Source organism: Drosophila ananassae, chromosome 3R (genome assembly GCF_017639315.1).
Source record: "Drosophila ananassae strain 14024-0371.13 chromosome 3R, ASM1763931v2, whole genome shotgun sequence".
NCBI classification, from domain to species: domain Eukaryota; kingdom Metazoa; phylum Arthropoda; class Insecta; order Diptera; family Drosophilidae; genus Drosophila; species Drosophila ananassae.
In genome coordinates, this window is record NC_057930.1 from 6,560,312 (window position 1) to 6,580,072 (window position 19,761).

The following is a 19,761-nucleotide window of genomic DNA, read 5'->3' on the forward strand; positions in this document are numbered from 1 at the left end:
AAAATTAAATTGTAAATAAATGCTTGGCAACGTCAGAACAAAGTTGATGTTGCCATATCCGTCAAGTGAGACTTGACGGAATCGCCGGTAATTGAACCGGTATTGCAAGAAGTACATCGGATGAGTGTATGATTGCTGAATTCAGCCAAACCAAATGATTGCTGAATTCAGCCGCTTCTTTACCAATAATGAGCGCGGACTGGGAAAATTTGGTTTTTTGGGGTAAACTTATGAAAATACACGCCCGATTTTGAAAAAATTGTTCAGCATAGCCGTATTTTGAAGTGATTTTAACCCTTAACTAATGTGCAAACTAATGTACTAATTTACAACCAATCATTTTATATCAAGTAACTTTTTTCCGAATATGACTAGTTTTTGCGAGAAACAGAGCGAAAAATTTACATAAAAAGGTGGATAATATTCAAACTGGTGGATATATTCAAATTGATGGTACTTCTAATAAATTTAGTCGCTGGAATGAATATTTGGCCAAAAAAAATAGTTAGATATTAGAAGCGCCCGAGGAAAAGGTATTTGCGGAATTTTTCATAAAAAAATTTTTTATCAACGAGCATTGAAATAAAATTTTTTTTTGGTTTGACTGCATTTTTTAAGATTTTTGTTTGAATTATTCTTTGTCTGGGTTTTTTTTTAATTTTTTATACCATAGTTTCCGTTTTAAAAGCCATTTTTTTTATATATATATCGCTAAAGCGAACATCACTAGCCGATATATCGATATGAAATTGTAAATGTAAACATAAGACTAATAAAATTTGAAAAAACTTTCCGATTTTTCTGAGAATGATTTTTGTATTTTTCAATCAGTTACTATTATTTATTCTATATATTTAATGACATATTACCAAAAAACCAAGCCGATAGATTTTAAATGGTTTTTCCAAAAAAAATGTATTTGCAGGTATTTTCACTATCATATAAAAAAACATCTTGACGAGGTAAAGTACCGGTGACGAACCTGCATGCGAAACCCAAAATATCTGATATCAATTTTAGTGACGTAAAATATGCTATATAGGTGTACAAAATTGCTTTAGATCGGTTGCCTACAGAAAATTTTTAATTCTTCGGCTATATGTATATAAAGTTTCCTCGCGCACGCCAACGCATGCAGGTCGTCACCTCGTGGACTTCCGTCTACAGTGATTTTTCCCGGTGTCGTCACGGCAAAATACGTATATACTTAAAGTTTGAGCTATATCGGGGTGCTTTTTGAAAGTTCAACATATTTTGGTCAAAAAAGTTCAATGCAGTAAAGGAGACAGACAAGGAGACCATAAAATATATACATATTTGATCAGCATTATCTTTTGAGTCGAAATAATCATGTCTGTCTGTCTGTTTCTACGCGAACTTTTTCTTGTGCGCAGTATATATGTATGTACATCCGGACGGGTCGGATCGGTCGTCTATATCCTATAGCTGCCATAAAACTGACTGATCGGAAATGCCATAACTTTGATAATTTGAAGGATAAGACTTTTTACGGATTTTGTAGTGGGCCAACTGATCCGATCTACCAAATAAAATATACATAATTAATTTAGAAACAATATTTTCATCAATTTAGTAGGAGTTTTTTATCTCGTATTTTAAAAAAGTCATGGCAATCTGCAAAATCTGACGGTACATATCGTACATACATTTCGTTTGACATTAGTTTTTTTAGCAGATCCCATAGATTTTCAATCGGATTCAAATCCGGGCTCTGAGCTGGCCACTGCATAATCTGAAATCTTCGATTTCTTAGCCAATTTTCTTCGATTTTGGCCGTTTTCCTATTAGGTCCCATCTTGTTGAAAAATGATTTCTTCAATGGGGTAAGCACATTTATCCCCGAAGTCTGGTAAATTGGTCTCCAAAAAAAAAAAATAGGATAATGCTCCTTTTTCATGATTTATTAATTTTGGAGATTAATACATTTTTTGGTGTTTTATAACACTTTGAACTCAGAAGTGACAAAAATGTATCCACATGTGCTCGTCACTGTTGTTCTGGACTTTGTTTCAGCAGTTGCGTAGAGATTTTTTGCTGTCGGCCTGTGTTAGTTGTTTATTTTCAATCGACAAAATTATTACCTCATAAAATAACAAGAAATATGCAATTTTTCTTTTAAAAGGATATTTTTCGCAAAATAACAATTATTTATTAAAAAATAATAATAATAATAAATAAACAATAATTATTATTTTCATTCAAAAAATAAAACTCATAAAAAAAAGATTTTTAAAAATTTTTAATTTGTTATTCAATATCATAAACTCAACTCATGTTCAAATGAAATCTTCTGTTTTTCTCGCCTTGCACCTTACCTTGAAATTTCCTTGCTCTACTCAAGGCGAGTGCTCACAAGCACGAAAAAGTCCGACTCTGGTCCAACACCTCCCCCTTTCCCATTAATATTTTACTTTTATTTTTAAGTTATACATCTGAGAAATTTTATACAAAATGCTTAACTATTTTTTCCTCAAAACTTTTATTTCACTTTTATTTCATCATATAAGCGTCGCTTAAAATTAGGTTAAATACAAAAATAATTACACGTAAATAATAGTTTGCACATAAATCCGCATGAAAACAGTAGAAATATCTATGTTTCGTGGTTGTAGCCACATTAAGCGTTCAGCTTGGCTATGGTTTCGTTGCAGTTTTTAAAGTATCACACGCCGGTTTATAAAGCTTGATCTATGCAACTAAGCGATAAGTAACGTAAAATCACATTCGATTCAAATTAAGCTCAATATTCAAAGCACACATACACTGTCATATTGTATTTAAATCAGTTTGATTTGATCTTGCGTTTTAGAGTAAAATAAGCTAGAACCTTAAACAGCGTGATTTGGCCCAAAATCATCATTATATTATAACCATAGTGTCCCTGCTCCATTCCAAATTGTTGCAAAACTGTTACCGCGTATCTGAAAGCGGGTGTATAAAGAATATAATTGACATATGTGTTTGGAAGCTGGTTGTTGGTAAAAACTTACTTAAAGTGGCAGTAGAATTCAGAGTCGGGACAGTTCAACTGTCCCCGATTATTTCCATATAAGGAAACTACCATATTTTCCAGGGCATAACGCATTGGAGAAAGATACGAAATAAAACGCATAGCAGCCGGAATGTGATTCAATAAAATTAGGAATCCGGAGAACATAAGCATAAAGCATGTCGAAACAGCACCAATAAATGTTCCATTCTATAAAAAAAGAGTGTCAATATATGTTTTTTGTGCATTTTAAATTTTTTCAATGTTCCTTACCACTGGGTTTAGTACGGTGCCTAGAAATACTCCTAGGCCATCTGCACAAAACGTAACCACAACAGCAGTTAGCAAATATTTCACAAATCGGTCCATTTCCACAGGTTGTTCGGTCAATAAATAGCCAATTGTAATATAAACCGTTGAAAATATAATCTGAAAGAAATAGTAATTCATACGACTTAAATATTTTTTCGATGCAATCCATATATGAGTTTCCAAAAGATTTTAAAATATAGAACAACTCCAAACTATATTTTGAATATCGGTACTAACAAGATCTCCCGAAAACTACTCGACCGATCTATATAAAATTTTAGCAGGTCTTCAAAGTTTATTTAAAATTAGTAATTGACTAATAATATCTAATAATAACATTGCAAATTGAGTGAAGGATTTTTTTTATTTTAATTATAACTACTAAAAAAATTTAGTTACTTTTTAGTCCATTTATTGGAAAAATTTTTTTGCCATACAAAATTTCTCGACGAAATTACGGGGTTATGCCTCAAACTCTATAGTATTTGACAATGGTATGGTAAACACATCCTATAATATCCTATATAATATAGTATCCTATAATGTAAATATTCCTAATCATGTCTGCCTATCTATAGACCTAAGATATCTAGCGTATCGTTTAGATACCTGTTCTCCCTAAGATCGTGGGCACTTTTGCCCTTCACATAGCTTTGTTAAATTCTTACATAAGGCAAACCATTTAGGGTTTTACTATTTAGGGTTAAACTTATTTAAAGTAGAAAGGTCAAACTAAATAGAGATTTAAAAATTGTTTACTATTTTTTCTAACTTACATGAACTGGCGTAGCGGTAATAATTGTGGCAATGTAGTAAGTTCGAAGTTTGTACCAATTATTAAACGTTTCTTTTTTGATAATTTCGATTTCGGAAGGATCTATAAAAGTAAGACGGACGATGTTTCAGAGTATGAAATGTAATAAATGCGTTATTTATATTTACACCGCAAAATTCCAGGCATTATGGTGGTATACCAAAGATAAACACAATGAATCATAATCATGCCCACGTTGGAGATTTGTTTGCTGGCATTGCTGCCAGAATCGCCAAAGAAGAGGCCGATTAGAATAGCGCAGGTTATGTGAATGCCAAGCTTAAGATATGTTAAAGTCTGTAAAAAAATTTACGAAATTAATTTGGTAAAAAATACAACTGTTCTTTTAGATATGTTACCCAGTCCCGGAAGAATTGCAAATGACAGCGACCGATCAGCAACCAAAGTCGCATATATTCCGTTGGAGGATACGTGTACCGCGTGAGCTCTTTGGATGATTCGATTTTCTGGATTTCAATCTTCTGCACGTGGCTCTGAGCCTGCCCCTGCGACTGGGACTCGTTGAATTTGGCCACCTGAGATTCGCTTGGCGTTTCTGAATCCTCGTCCTGCATTAATTGTTGGGCATATCGCCATCGAGTATCTTTGGCACTTTCCGCCAAGACATCCGTGTGATCCCCATAGTCACCATTTACGCACTCAAGAACTGAAATAAAGTTTATGATAAAATAAGAACACAAAAAACAATATTCCTAACAGTAACGAGAAATCAAAAAACTATAATTTAAGATCCATTGGTTCATAAAAAATTATATAATATTCAAATTATTTAAAAAACTGAATTTTTTCCCCATTAAAGATAATTGCAATTTTGATATTTTAATATGTGTAATCCAATCTGATTTTTTTCCATGCTGATAGTGACAATACGAGTTATGAAGGGGCAAGAGGCAGTGGAAATTTTAATGTGTTAATTGGCCAAAAAAAGAGAGGTTTTCAACTCACGGAAGTCGGCGGGATTGTGGTACGGGGGGCACTCCATGCCGATCCCACTGAGAAACCTGACAGTGTTCTGGGGCGTGCCCTGATAGGTGCATTGACCGGCGCTCAGCACGTAGATGAGGTTGAAGAGATTGTAGATATTGGTCGATGGCTGGTGGATGGTACACACAATTGTGCGCCCCTCATTAGCCAGGCCACGGAGAAGCTGGATGGTGTCGAAGGAGGAGGAACTGTCCAGGCCACTGTGCGAGATCAGAGAAAAAACGAGAAGATCATATCACTGAGGTTCAAGGACTTATAGCACTGTCATTTTAACAGCCTGAGCAACAGGTTTGTTAGTGTTTTAATTCGAGGTTCGAGAATCTCGATCCTCTCACTCACGTTGTAGGCTCGTCTAAAAATAGCACTGCTGGATTGTCTATCAGCTCCAGGGCAATGGAAAGGCGCTTCTTCTGGCCGCCACTCAGGTTGGAACATTTTGTCTGCCGCGCCTTTGTCAACTTCAGGGAGTTCAGGAGGTAATCGATCTATAAAACACACGCCAATTAGTATTTTTCCGTTTAATGGTTTCACTGGTAAAACTGTTTATAATCATAATATAGTAAATAATCAACACTACTTTTGTAATTGTATTCTCTCTCTTGTTATTTTGAAATTGTACTCACATAACTTCTTTTATCCTTCATGTTAACACATTTGTTTGATATTTTAAGTGTTGCCGCCATAAGCATAGTTTCCTCGACAGTGAAATAGGGAAAAAAGTGATCATCTTGCATAATATATCCGCACAGTTTTCGGGCCTTTCCGATTTCTATCTTTCCACTAACTCCACTTTTGGTGAGGCCCGTGAGAATATTCATCAGACTAGATTTTCCGGCTCCCGAGGGGCCCATTATGGCGGTGAGTTCGCCAGATTTGAATGTTCCTGTTATTCCCTTTAGCACCTTTTTTTTCTCTACAAGAATGAAAATACAATTAATTTTTTAGTCGTTACAAATAAAAACATTCAAATGTTTTTCAATAAAAAGATAATATAGAAAATAATACTTAAATTTGAATCTGACTCATGATTCAGTAATTTCTACATCAAATATTTACAATAATTGTGTAAAAAAGAGATAAAAAATGTTAACATTTTTATCTTATCCATACCCAAAAAGAGCTTGCAAACACTTCCACTAATGATGAGATATTTAATATTTCTGGAAAATTATGCGCAAAAAGATATCTTTTCACTCGAGCATGACCTCATTGTGTTTATGATGCAGAGCTCCTTTAATTTGAATGTTCTAAATGACTAAACTTAACCGCTTTGCTTAACCTTCTCCCAATACCAACAATTGCGCACGCGCAGCGTAATTAAGTTGCATGCATTAAGGTCAACAGGTTATCTCCGTAAAAAGCGAAACACCAATTAAATTTGCAAACGCCGTAAACCAGAAGTATATTACAATTTGGATGGGTCGGACTATAAAAAGATTTCATAAGCAAGTTGAGATAATGCCACGAATTACGCACACTTTTCAGATTTTTTCCATTAGAGATAACACCCTGATCTGCTGGCTTTATAGATTATTAAAATGAGTATCACCTGTGACACCAGGGTCTTTTCTTCCGGTGAAGCTCGAGTGTTTGATAGTCTATTTCCAGCAGAAAGCTAATTCAGTTATTTTTAGATGATTATGTATAATGCAAGATTTTTGTTTATTGGCTATATTTTGGGTTAATTGAGGTTTGTATCCTTACCATTTTTGGGCGCGTTAACCTGGTAAACGAGATCTTCGAAGTGAATATCGATGCCGAAGACGTTTTTTAACAATTTGCTGCTATCCATGTTGTGATAATTTGAATTTTTTAGTTTTTTGCAACAAATACAAATATTATTTGTTCGATTTTTGAAATTGATTAGCTTTGATGGCTTTTTTGGCACATTATTTACTTATAGTGTCCAGTTTGGAAAGTACTTGAACATTTTTAAACAAACAACAATAAATTATGGTTACGCTTTCTGAGGTCAAAAGAGTAATTTGTGGCTGATGGAATCGAGATTATATCACCAGCTTGCGAAAGGAAAAGACTTATGGCGACAATTAGAGCGCGACTTGAATTGCTGACCTCAAGTTCATGAACTTTCGCAACGGAAGCCGAAAACTGCCGAGCTGAAGAAGGATTGCGATTAAAACTTAAAATATTGTTTTAACTATTTCTCGACGGTTTCCCTGAGTTGAGTTCCGCGCATGCGCTACCGCTCGCAACCAGCGAATACCTGCGGAAGAAGTTGCCGACTACTAGCACGTCGAAGCCGCTGTTTCTGCTTCTGCCGCTGCTGCTGCTTAAGCCAGCGTCACTGCTTCCGTCGCGGCAGAAAAACGCAATCAACAATACTGGGGCTACAAAAACAAATTATAACAAGGCAGAGAGCCAAGCACATTCGCATATCAAATATAAAATAATTTGGCAATGCAAATCGCGTTGGAAGTCAACAATCGAGTCGGCAGAGCGGCGTTAAATTTCAAGTTTAACTTTAGCCGCCTGTCGCCTGTTACTCGTTTTTTAATATTGGGCGCGAGAACGTCAGACAAATTGGTGTTTGAATTTATGAGTCAGGCCTAATAACAACCGCTCACCTACCTTCAAAGCACCTATAAAGTGTACAAACAATATATTGAACCATAATGCAAAGTTTATCAACGGCCTTGCCGAAGAACCAGAACATGAAACGCTAAATATTGTTTACCCAATAAATAAACTTTGAATTAATGTGTGAAATACCTTTCTTCTGATCTGTTGAAAGCAGTAAGTGAATGATTTTTTAAAAACGTAAGTTTCTCTGCTGGAAATATTGCCTGTCTATTTAATCAAACTTCCGCAAGTTGACGAATTAGTCATGTGACACGTATTCACCTTTAAGACAAACTACATCAACGTGACTTTCAGTTTTTATAATCGTTCAGCTGCTTAACATATTAATAAAAGCCCTTTTAACGGCTAGTCTAAAACCTGAATTTGAAAAAAAATCGTATAATCTACACTTCAAACCCATGTACCCAACAGTTTCAAGGTACAGTGTAATTTACCGCAGAGTGTCCCAAGAATAAATGTCTGTTCCGCAATCGAGGGCAGACCGATTAGCGGAAAATCAGAGGCAAGAGTGGCCAAAACATTTTTCGAGTTTTCAATTCAGGGCTTGCAACACCGTCAAAAAGTTGCAATATCAAAATTAAGGTAAATGACCAAGTTGTACTAAGAAGAAAAACGCATTGCTTGCGGTGTGGAGCCGGCACAGCAGTAAAAAAAGAGAACGTTGCGGCGGTCAGTGCACAGAATCAAAAGAACAAAGCAACAACACCGCTGACAACGACACCTGTCTAAGCTGCGCTGCGGCGCTTAATTGTCAGCCAGTCGGTCGCGCTGTCTACCAAGGCAGCGGCGCCGGCAGAGCACTCGGAAAAAGTGAATCTGAATAGTTTTAGTTAAAAAACTCGAAGGGTGATGAGGAAAAGCATCACAGTAATCACTCTTAAATGTTACGCATTCAATTATGTGGCTTTTCGTTAAATTTTACTTGTTTATTCAATTTTTATGAAACTTTTTTATATTGTATTACACTTGCTCATATTGTATTTACACTTGCGAGTTCCATAATAAAATATTGTCTACAAGAAATACAAAGATTTAAAAGGAAATGTAAATAAAAAGGCGAAAATAATATTACTAAATTAAATTCTATCTCCAAGGTACTTTAATTGACGTAACGATCTAACGATTTGGAGGTTTTTAGGAAATTATTAAATGTTTTTTAAAACTCTCTATTTTATCTGTCGAGGTACTACTGTACATGGCCCCTGGCTGTATATTAGTCTCAGTTTTCGCGACTTGTGCAATGAAATTCCTTCTTTGAATGGCCAGAGCCAGGCTCAGATTGAGACCGAGTGGCTTTAGAATTTTATTACGTGACCGTTGAATTAATGGCACAAGATTTTTATACTCGGCTTATATTGTACGAAATAAAAAGAACCTTCGGAACGTAAACAAGTGGGATGAAAACAATACGCACGGAAGCGGACAGCCCAATCCCAGGCGAATAAATATTTTATATATTAAGTGAGGTTATCATTATGATACACCGCCCCCAAACGGCCAACACGACTGGCTGGAGCTCCCATGGTTATCTTTTCTTTTTGAAAATAATGTCAATTAAGTGGTGCTACCTTGGTGTTCAGGCTGACCCGCAGGTTCGATAAAATTACAAATGCAGTCGACTATCGGACAGGCAGCAATAACAGATAATAAATAATAATAATAAAAGCACTAACAAAACAGCATGTTGATTTGTATACAGATATATGTATGTATCTACATACATACATATATATCTTGGGAAGGCAAACACTTGCGCTCAGAAACTCTGGAATGTCACAAGCTATCAATTAAAATAAATTGTAATAATATTGCCTTTGACTTTTCACATTTGAATTGAGTCACTCAGGGTGAATCCCTCCCAGAAATTATTTTTTTCGAAGTATCTCTGACTTATTTTATTAGTCGAGTCCAAGACTCTATCAAGGAGATCATAGAAGGATTAAGAAGATTATTTTCTAAGATGTTAAAAGGAAACAAGATAATGCAAGATCGAATTCATCGGATACATCAATACCTGTTATGAGCTTGTAATTGGTTAATTTGTCTAATTGGGTTTCATTCGTAATTTAATAAGATTATAATATGGTAATGTAATTGGTCAAAGGAATATTTTATTAAAGGAAGGAAGGAAGAATATTAAAGGAAGAATTCTTTGCGCAGTTTTATTTAAGAAACTTTGTAGTTTTTCCAGTCTATTTGCGGCTATGATCCGCAGTGAGGATCCCGGTGAAAAAAAACAGATGCCAAAGCGTAAATCATTCTAATCTAAGTACTTATTGCATAAACAAAGCATATTGTATAAACAATCCAAAAGTCTGCTTGGCACATCAATCGACAGATTGCTGAAACACAAAGGTGGGAAATGAAAAAGTTCCTGAACTTGATGCACGTGTGAGCGATCGGTCTGGCTATGTAATGTTGCGGGGAATAAAATATTTAAATAATCGCAATAACCTGATGCTATAAACAGCGTTTGCATTTAATTACAGCCAGGTTAGATAACTCTGCAAGCAAGTATTCTAATCCATTCATGCCACAGTCTTGGCACATTGTTTACACTCAGAAGTCGGCGAGACTTTGGGAAAGGTGTCAAGTTTTTCATCGATTCTGTCAGCAATATGTCGCAACACCTTTTCAATGCTTGCAAAAATTTCGAGGTATGGGCAATGAACCCCGTTGCATTGCAATGGGTGGCAATATTTACTGTAATCAGGTAATTCCAAAACTCTAAACAAGTTTTCTGTGAATACGCCAAGTTATCTTAATATTTGAGCTGTTGGAAGTGGGTCTTGGGATTAATTTTTGAGTCATTATTGGAGACTATTGTTGGGACGTTCGTACAGAGAAGACGCAACTTTCCTAAATAGGGTACACGCAAAAAGGCATGCTGCCCCACTTAGATAAATCTTTTGTAAAAAGAAAATAAGCTTTTATTTCCTAGAAGAGATAAGAGCGTTACATTTTACACAATACTGGACAATTGCTGAGTAGACTTGTAAAACGACTGAGTGACGCTCATTCAAGCTTTTATTATCCGCATATAGAATTCTCCTGTCACCCAGCTAGAGATTCCGTTTAAAACACGGACCAGATATATTTGTATGTATAACGTCTCAAGTGGAGGCAAGGTTAGACGAAATCAAATTATGCTCCCGGGCTCCATGGTCGGCCCGTGATCATCATTTCTCTGCTGATTACAGAAATTCGAATTTCAAGGCCTGCCGCACCGAAACGCCCAAACTCAGATCGTTTTCGGTTCATGGCTGGTTGTTTTTTAATTAGCATGGATTTCAATTTCCGTGGTGCAATTGTACTCACGCCGATAAGTTGTCTGTTTGTCCTAATAGATGATAAGGAGGGTCAGCCTTTTCGCACAGCCGCACCCCTACGCACCAGACCCCTACGTATCATGTGGACACTGAGAGAAACGGGCGTCTTTTACTATTCATGCAAGTGTAATTATTTTGTAATAGGTAAGAGAAACCGACTTGAGAAGCTGGCGAGTTGAATATAGTATTTAGGGATTCATTTCTTAATGATCAAAGGAAATAGAAGATTAACTTTTACCTCTGGCACCAAATATCAATTAACTAATGTTTTCTTGATATAACATATAAGCTTCTAATATAATACTATTGTGGTATGGTTTTTTGAACTGTGGGTCAAATGACTATCTTTGTTTGCACTCGTGTTTAGATTGGGGCGTGAACTTGGTGGCCCATGCAAAGCGCCGGGTATTGCATTACAAAATGGTACTTTTCCACATACTATGCCCACGCCACCCACCGTAGTACCCACCCAGTGGAGCAAGCCGGTCAGGCTGCTCCCCATTCTGCGGTGGTGACAATGGCAGTGGAGCTGATAGTGGTGGTTAGAGGAGGTGGGGTGGGCGGTTGTGTGGTGGGGAAGCGGGTGCCATCTTGGCATTGGTTCTGGTCATGTCCGGGCCATGAGATCATCATCACAATTTGGCAGGGCATAATCGCTGACTAATAAAATGCAAATAAATACTCCAGTTTATTTGATCAAGGCGCCCAAGGAAGGGCCGAAAAGCACAATATTTTCGTCGTACAGGGCGTATGCTTGATGGATGGCTAGGTCCTCGTTGAAATGTTCAATACTTTCTACCAGAAAAATTGTACTCTGATTGCCATATGTACTCTGATCTACGAGGAACAACAGAGAACGAATGGCTTTATGTGTGCGTCCGGGCTCTATTTTCTGTATGAACCTATTTCAAGAAGAACAGACCCAGAAACCGAAACGAGGGCCCACGAATTAGAGCAAAGTGAGCCAAAAATTTGAAAATAGAAGGGGAAATAGAACACAGCTGGAAATTAAATCAAATCATCAAAATACAATTCGATTCGAAAATCGCTTTCGTCTTCGCTTCGTTTTCGCTTTCCTTCCCGAATTCCGAGTTCAATATCAGCTCATGTTATACATTTTTCGCATGCGGTTTCGATTGTTGGTTGATTTTATTCATTATTCATTTTTCTTCATTTTGTGTTTTAGCTGACTCACATAGCCCGAACTTTATAATAAAAGAAGCCCAAATATTGTCCGATCGTAAAAATTTTTAAATTCAAATACGGTGTTTTTCCTTTGTTTTTTTTGCTTCTATCACTCGCAAAACACTAGTCACAAAACTGACACAGCTGGCTTTTAATATTTACCGCGAAAAAAATATGGTTTATTTATAATTTTTGAGAATATTTCCGAGCTAAACTTTTGAATTGTAACACCCGCGGAAACCAAGAACCAAAAAAATTATCTGTATATACCGACCAAGTATATATTTTTGTGTATATTCTTTTTGGCTGGGACGTGGCAAAAACGCTTCCGAATCGCTTCGGAATCGGCGCGAGACTGAGGCGACTTTCAGGCAACCACTGGCCAAGTACAACGCAGCCCGCTCGAATAGTTTATTTTTTATAAAGTGCTTGCCGGCGTCAGCGTAGATATTCACTATACCCTTGCAGAGGGTATTCTAATTTTCTAGAAAAGTGTGCAGGATATTTTTAGATAGGTGTCAAGGATTATTTCCCATATATAGTATAATGTTTATAGTGAATTGTGTAGTATTAAGTATATAGTGTCTGAGGCTGTAGGCTTCTTGTATCGTACTTTTAAATTAAAAGCCTCTCTCGCTTCCAAATTTTGCACATACCTTGTCTTCTCTAAACCCAGTATAGATGTACATAGTCGAAAGGGGATCAGGCGACTATATCCTATAGCTGCCATAAACGTAACAATTGTAATTGCAATAACTTTTGTATTTTTACAGATAGAAGACTCCGACTTTCTTAAGAATAATAAGGCATCGGCCGACTATTCCTTGTTTATACAATGCAACAATAGAAACTATTATATTGAACTGAAAGGGTATATTAGATTCGGCTCTGTTTTCTGTTGCAAAAAAGAGAGCGGAGAGAGCAGGCCCTACTGTACCTAATTTTATACTAATAATCCTCTTCGGAGATTCTTCTCAGCGATGTCTACTATATGTATGTTTATCATGAAAGATTTATGGGGGAATCTTTTATCTGCTTCACAGAATTTTCTCAGCTTTGCATTTGCCTATCAAAGTCGTCTCCCACCATATTATTCTCTTTATTTCAAATACAGTAAATAAGTATTTATTTAAAGGATCAAAAGATGTACCTTTTAGAGCTAATGCAACTCTTGAATATTCAAGGTCAATGCCAAGGGGAGCTTAGGAGCTTTCGGTGTACGCATTCTGTGGGCAAATGGGATTCTTATAATTAGACATTACTCAGAACAGAAATATGTATATTAAAATACTGGTTTTCTCAATTGACCCTTGGTAATTCTTAAACCTTAAAATCAATCGGGCATCCATTAAATCCATGCCCTGTCCTTGGTAATTACAAATTGTTTTCTAATTGTTTGTTAATAAAATAATTCTCTAGTTATCATTTCAGTTCGACTCATACATATTGCCGCTTGATAAATGGCAAAATGGACTGAGATTGTCTCATTTGTAGCAAGTGGCGATTCATAGGCATCGAACTTGATGTAATTTAATTTAATTATTGTACCTTGAATTAGTAGTGCATTGAGTTACTACTAAATAAACATAATTGTTTTTTGCTATTGAATCTTTTTTTGTCAGTACACTTTGTGGAGCTGCCCCATCCATTAGCGTTTTAATTAGTGATTCTTATCTGGCTAAAATACCGAATTAGCCAATTTGATATACGACACTGTACTCGAGGTACTAGCTCTGGGGAGTACAGTTATTTGCACTTCAATAATAATGGAATGTAATATCTAAATAGGGACAGATATGCGTGATAGTTGATTGTTGTGGCGGGGTTCTATTACGATGCCTTTACAGTGGGGTTCATGTCCATAAAAACAATAATTAAAATGGAAACAGTTTTAGATTAATAAGATTCGTGTAAAGTCAAAAAAATTCGTGTAAATTTTTAAAAAATTAATTTGATGTACTGTCGTTGATACATATTTTAGGCAGAACTTGGTAAGTTTTAATTAAAAAAAAAAAATGTATTTAAAAATGGATGATTAATTGCTCAAACCCATTAGAATATAAAAAATTTATCCTTTACTGTTTCAATAGAACGGGTTTATCTGGTTTCAACCACTCGAAAGTTCAAACTTGGTCAATATATGTTGATTCCAAATCGAGTGGTAAACCTGTTGCTGTTTAAGACAATAAAATTACTGTAACCGTGTCTGTATTCTGTCTAGACCACGCTTGTTAGATGAGGGTTATCAATTCAAAATAATCTTATTTCGGAAGTAAATAGAAAAGATGGAGTTTAACCGTGCATACTCGCTTTTCGTCGAGTACAGGCTGCAATGTATTCTAGAATTGAGTGTTATATATATTTGGACCATCATCATTAGTCATTTGGATCCCAGAGATATATTTATTAGAAATACAGTAATAATTTGCGATTCTAATGTGAAGTTCAGACAAATCTAGATACATGTAGTGGGGTCTGGAGAAATTATAGATCAAGTATTATCAAGTATAAATTAATTGTTTATCAAATCTTATCTTTTTAAACTTATATTTTTTTTACTCGTGTTATCCAATTCCCAGCATGTTTTGATCGCGTTCCAATGATCGTGATCGGGTTTGACATTGACATTGAAATCGAACATCGTACGCAGTGGTCCGCCAATAAAAACACGCAACCTAAGCGAAGACAACAGCAATCGTAAGTTGTCGTCTTCCCCCTTTACGGATTTGTAGAGGCGACAACAACCGGCTGGCCTTCTTGGCCCAAACAAAATAGAAATAAATACAAGCCAGCTCCGATATCCAACAGCAAAGCATAAAAAATTAACTGCTTAAAAGTGTTGGGAATGCCGCCGACCCCGTCAATTTCCCCTCTCCTTTCCCCTCTCAACTACTGTTATTTTTGGGTGAGCGATATCGCGTCATATGACGCTTTTGAGGGGGCGAAGCGGGAGCCCTGACACGGCTGACTGAACTCACACACCTTAGATAAATTCATTCAACTGCAGTCTATTAAATCAAACGATATTAGGATGGCATTTAATGAACTAAAAGTAATGCAAAAGGTTAATCTAAATAGTAAATAATAAAATATGAAATACATGCCGGAGTTAAGGCCTTCAATCACAAAAAATATAAATTATAAATAAAAGAATCCGCACTCTAAGCTTTAAAACTAAAAATGTATATATATTTTTGTTATTCAACAATGCTGTGTAATAATGGAGAAACTGTTTATTCATTTTGCATCGAATCAATAAACATTGAATAATTCTAAAGTGAAAATGAGAACAATTACCCATTTTTCCAGACCCGGCGATCGGGAAATAAAAAATGTGCTAATCAGTGGACAATTACCGGATTTAATTGAATCAAAAGTGTCAACGAATTCATAACTTAACGTGTCTTATAGATATGACACAATGCACGGACATGTGTAACCGGTTGGAATACGATTTGGCTTTTGATTTGTAAGCTGTTTTTATGTTTTTATTGGTCAAGTTTTCATTAATTGCTTTCCCTGAGACTCGGTTCCAATTAGCACCCTACATTCCAATAACGGTAACAGAATTATCTCTAATGAGTTATACCAAGGATCATAGAATAAACAACTCCAAATGGAAAACGGACCACTTTACTACGGCTGCGCTATGAATCCGTAATTGCAACGGCATTTTGAATTGGAAGTCAGGTTATAGTTGTAATGGAATCCAATATTCACTTACATATTTACATGTCAGTCACGAGCACCGGCTAGTTTTTGTGAATGAAAATGAAATCGTATCGCTAAGAAGTACTCTCACCTTTGTTTTTTCCAACTTCAGGTTGATAGAAGAGATCCTCGAATTGTATGCTGATGGGACAGGATTCCACGGTCTTTGGCGTCTTTGTGGTAGCCAGTGCCAAATCACGTAGTAGTTTTAATAAGATATAGTAGGTTTAATAGGTCAAAAGAACAAGCAACGAAATTCAATACTTCATATATTTAGTTATCAGTTTAAACTCTGATTTTCACCGGTATTGGTACTTCTGAAAGAACGCTAGTTGTCAAAGATTGTTTCTACCATCCCGTCTCCCGTCAGCTTTAGAAAATCTCACAAGAATAATATAAGACATTTAATTGGAAATTTTATTAGAGTCGCACTTTTTCTACCCGGATATTATAACAAATTGATAGATGTGCACAATCTGATCACTGCTTTTGGTTTCAGGTTTAATGTTTATTCGTGACTCGATAGAAATTCTGATAACAGGAAAAATGTATTTACTTAAGTTTTCAACGATCGCTGCCGGGGGTATTATAATTTCCGACCCCATAATATTTATATATTCTATAACAGGATACATTTCTGCCTGTCAGCCACTATATAAATATAAAAAAATATTCGTATTTTCGGGAAAAGTGTTTTTTTTTTAGAATTTAGAAGTATAACTTTATAACAATTTTATAATATGTATCGAAAATATTTCAAAATATTTCGAACAAAAAAAAATTAATTCGGCGTCTCCTAAATTGAAAACCCCGTTGACACCATTTTAATTTTATTTTGCATTTGCCAAAGTCAGTACATTTAATTACAGGCTGCTCTTGAATCTGTCCAACTTTTATGGCAGCCTCGCCAGACCAGATTAAATGCATCTAAACTCCAGCGGCTCAAGTACGATAAAAAATATAATTAACTATAAAAATATAATTCTTTGCGGCACTAGTTTATGACCTATATGTGTCTAACAAATCTGTCAAATCAATTAATAGTTAGTTCAAGTGGTTTGATGTGGAAGCTCAGCTCACTTGTCAGAAATTACCTTCATGTGAATTATTGTCATAAAGTAATCGCGCCTTGTTTGAAAATTAAAACTGGATAAACGTAAAATCCCAAACGTGGAAAAAAAAATATTTAATTAAATTATGAATTATAATTCCTAACTGTTTCCCTCAGAAACTGGAAAAACAAGGTCTAGGAAAAGTACGATAAACGTGATCACAAGGGTCCATTCCATATGAACTTAACCTGACCTAGTGGACTATTTGATCTTGTACTTTGCACGTGGGAAAATCATTTGAATCAATTAGCAGTACAGTTTATTTATTAAACGTTTTATTTGGGCACTTAAATTATGAATTGTTTTGACTTGCTAGTTGAAAAGAATAATAGTATTTGCCATAAAAAACTATCATCAGAATGATTAAATTAATTGCCATAGAAGCCGGGCTTATTTGTATTCAGTTGTTCAGTAAATATGAGATGAGATTTAAACTTACATTTACAATAATAAAATCTTGTTGCGTATTTTAAGAATTTTATGATTTATGAATATGTCATTTAGCGGAGGATAGATTGGCTACTCTAGTATTACCAAATGGGGATTTTGAGTTAAAATAAACTCATAAGGAGTTAAAATTGGTGTACCGACTATCGATATCATGTCGTAGAAAGAGAATATAACCAGCAGTCGATCCCTCGTGTTCCTATCCGATTTCTTTTCGATTTGACCCTCCATAGGAAAGGTACAGCAAGTAAAGAGGCTGATAAATTGTAGATTAAATTAGAGTTTAAAAACAACAAAAGCAAAAAACGAAATATAATTAATATGTAGCAGTAAAAGATAAGATTAAAAGTGACATATCAAACATTTTCTTATAGTGCATAAAGTACCAAGATTATAACTATTTCCATGCATAAAGGCATTTAAATAACAATAGCAAAATTCTTCCGTAAAATGGTTCAATGTGTCTATTAAGAATTATGTAAAAGATAAATAACTTTCAAGGTCAAGTGAAGAGAAAAGCTCTAAAGAAAAATAATAGGAAATGAAATTACATTATAAGATCATGTAAAAATCACAGAATCATTTAGAGAAGAGCTTACCATGGGAATTTGTCAACATGAGAATTAACCTATATTAACGTAGAAAAGAATCGGTAGAACAAGAGCTAATCAAAATAACGGTAAACGGCTAGTGCATATTGTAATGATAAGCAAAATAATAATATTTGTGTTTGTGTTCTCTCCGTATATCTAAGTTTTCAGCTGCATCACTCATGGAAGCGGTTTCATCGCTTTATAACGCTAAATAAGACATTTGATTGGAAAAAAAATATTTAACAAAGAAATCTTAAAAAGAAAAGATATGCATTCAAAGTAAACACGATTGAAATTAAATTTAAATTTAAATATAAATAATATTTAAAATCTCTGTCCTCCTTCTCTATTCTTTTTAAGATTAATTAACATAATTAATTACGGTAATTGTGAAATTAACTTAACTAGAAAAAAACTATCGACTCGCTATATCTAATGCCATGATCAGTTTGATTTTTTTATACTAATTCTAGAAATTTATGAAATTTACATTTATGTATGAGAAAACTTACAAATCTAATCACAATTTTTATCCACATTTATCTTAAGCTAGATTTTATTTTTAATTGTTAATTTTTTGAATTTTTTATAATGTATTAATTATTAATCCTGTTCTCCTGTGCTGATCGATGTGATAGACGCAAGTATAGGCCATGGTAGGGTAGGCAAAAAAAGCCAAAAAAAATTTATGATCCTAAGACCACCCCAAGACTGCAGCTCATCGAAAACCACTTCACTTGCAGACGAGACAGAGCCGGATAACAAATGCGTGCAACGCTCAGTCGGGACTATCATCCGCTCTGGGTAATCAGTTAAACATCTAAATAATGAATATTTTTTAAGTAAAGTTCCTGAGAACGTTATTTTTATTATCTACATGAAAAAACGCGTTCCACATTACAATCACTAATACATATCTTCCACATTGTAGTTGAGTGTAAAATTCATTCCGTGGCGCCACCTGATGTGATTTTACTTGTATGATATATTTTACAAATTATTTCGTTTCGGCACCAGGTGTCGCCGGTAAATTTTTTATTTCAGTGTGACCAGGCTTGAGAAAATGAGACCATAAAATGTCACGGCGCTCCTGGTGGCAGAACATGGCACTACATTTTGTTTACTAGTTTTGTCCAGAAAAGTGTGTGAACTCGTTCTATTCTATTCACCCGCTACTCGCCCAGTTTAAATGCCGTGGTTTAACAGCAAGGCGATTTTTCTTAAATACTTCTACAATATTTACACTTACAACTCACACTTAACAACGTACACGTACAACCGTTCTTGGTGGATGGAAATGGGCTCTTATGCCACTGCAACTCAACACGCCAAGACCCAAAACGCAACGCTCTTAATTTGCCCACAATTGGACTGCTGCAACAATATTTGTATAAACTTATCTTCCAGGGAAGAATTGTTGGAGCGCTCCTCTAGCTTGGCCAGAGTTTCGAGTGTTAATCGAAACAGCTAGCCGGCGGTGGGGGAGTTCAGTTTGCTTCGTATCTGCGCGATACAAGATTTCTTGTAAATCCCAGCAACTACCAACTGCAGTGATCGGAGCCAGCCAAAGGAGCACCAAGATTGCAGCAAATCGAGATGCAGAGCACTACTGCAAAGATTCAACCCGGAGACATCCAACCGA

General features: G+C 35.5%; 1 protein-coding gene across 4 annotated transcripts; it reads right to left on the bottom strand.

Moving 5' to 3' along the window:
* Window positions 1–2,481: 2,481 nt before the first annotated feature.
* Window positions 2,482–12,636, bottom strand: LOC6496722 (ATP-binding cassette sub-family G member 1). 4 transcript variants are annotated; one of them, XM_001967295.4, is made up of 11 exons: window positions 12,531–12,636; window positions 6,846–7,062; window positions 5,765–6,054; window positions 5,481–5,626; window positions 5,103–5,341; window positions 4,496–4,803; window positions 4,265–4,433; window positions 4,099–4,199; window positions 3,284–3,439; window positions 3,012–3,220; window positions 2,482–2,942 (listed from the first exon to the last, which is right to left on the bottom strand). In XM_001967295.4, the coding sequence occupies exons 2-11, from the start codon at window positions 6,931–6,933 to the stop codon at window positions 2,804–2,806; spliced, it is 1,845 nt and encodes a 614-aa protein (XP_001967331.1). In that variant the 5' UTR covers window positions 6,934–7,062; window positions 12,531–12,636; the 3' UTR covers window positions 2,482–2,803. The 4 variants fall into 4 exon arrangements, with proteins under 4 accessions (XP_001967331.1, XP_044572031.1, XP_032309171.1 ...); XM_044716096.1 differs by having other exon boundaries at window positions 6,846–7,132; window positions 12,531–12,629; XM_032453280.2 differs by lacking the exon at window positions 12,531–12,636 and adding an exon at window positions 12,267–12,399.
* Window positions 12,637–19,761: the final 7,125 nt, after the last annotated feature.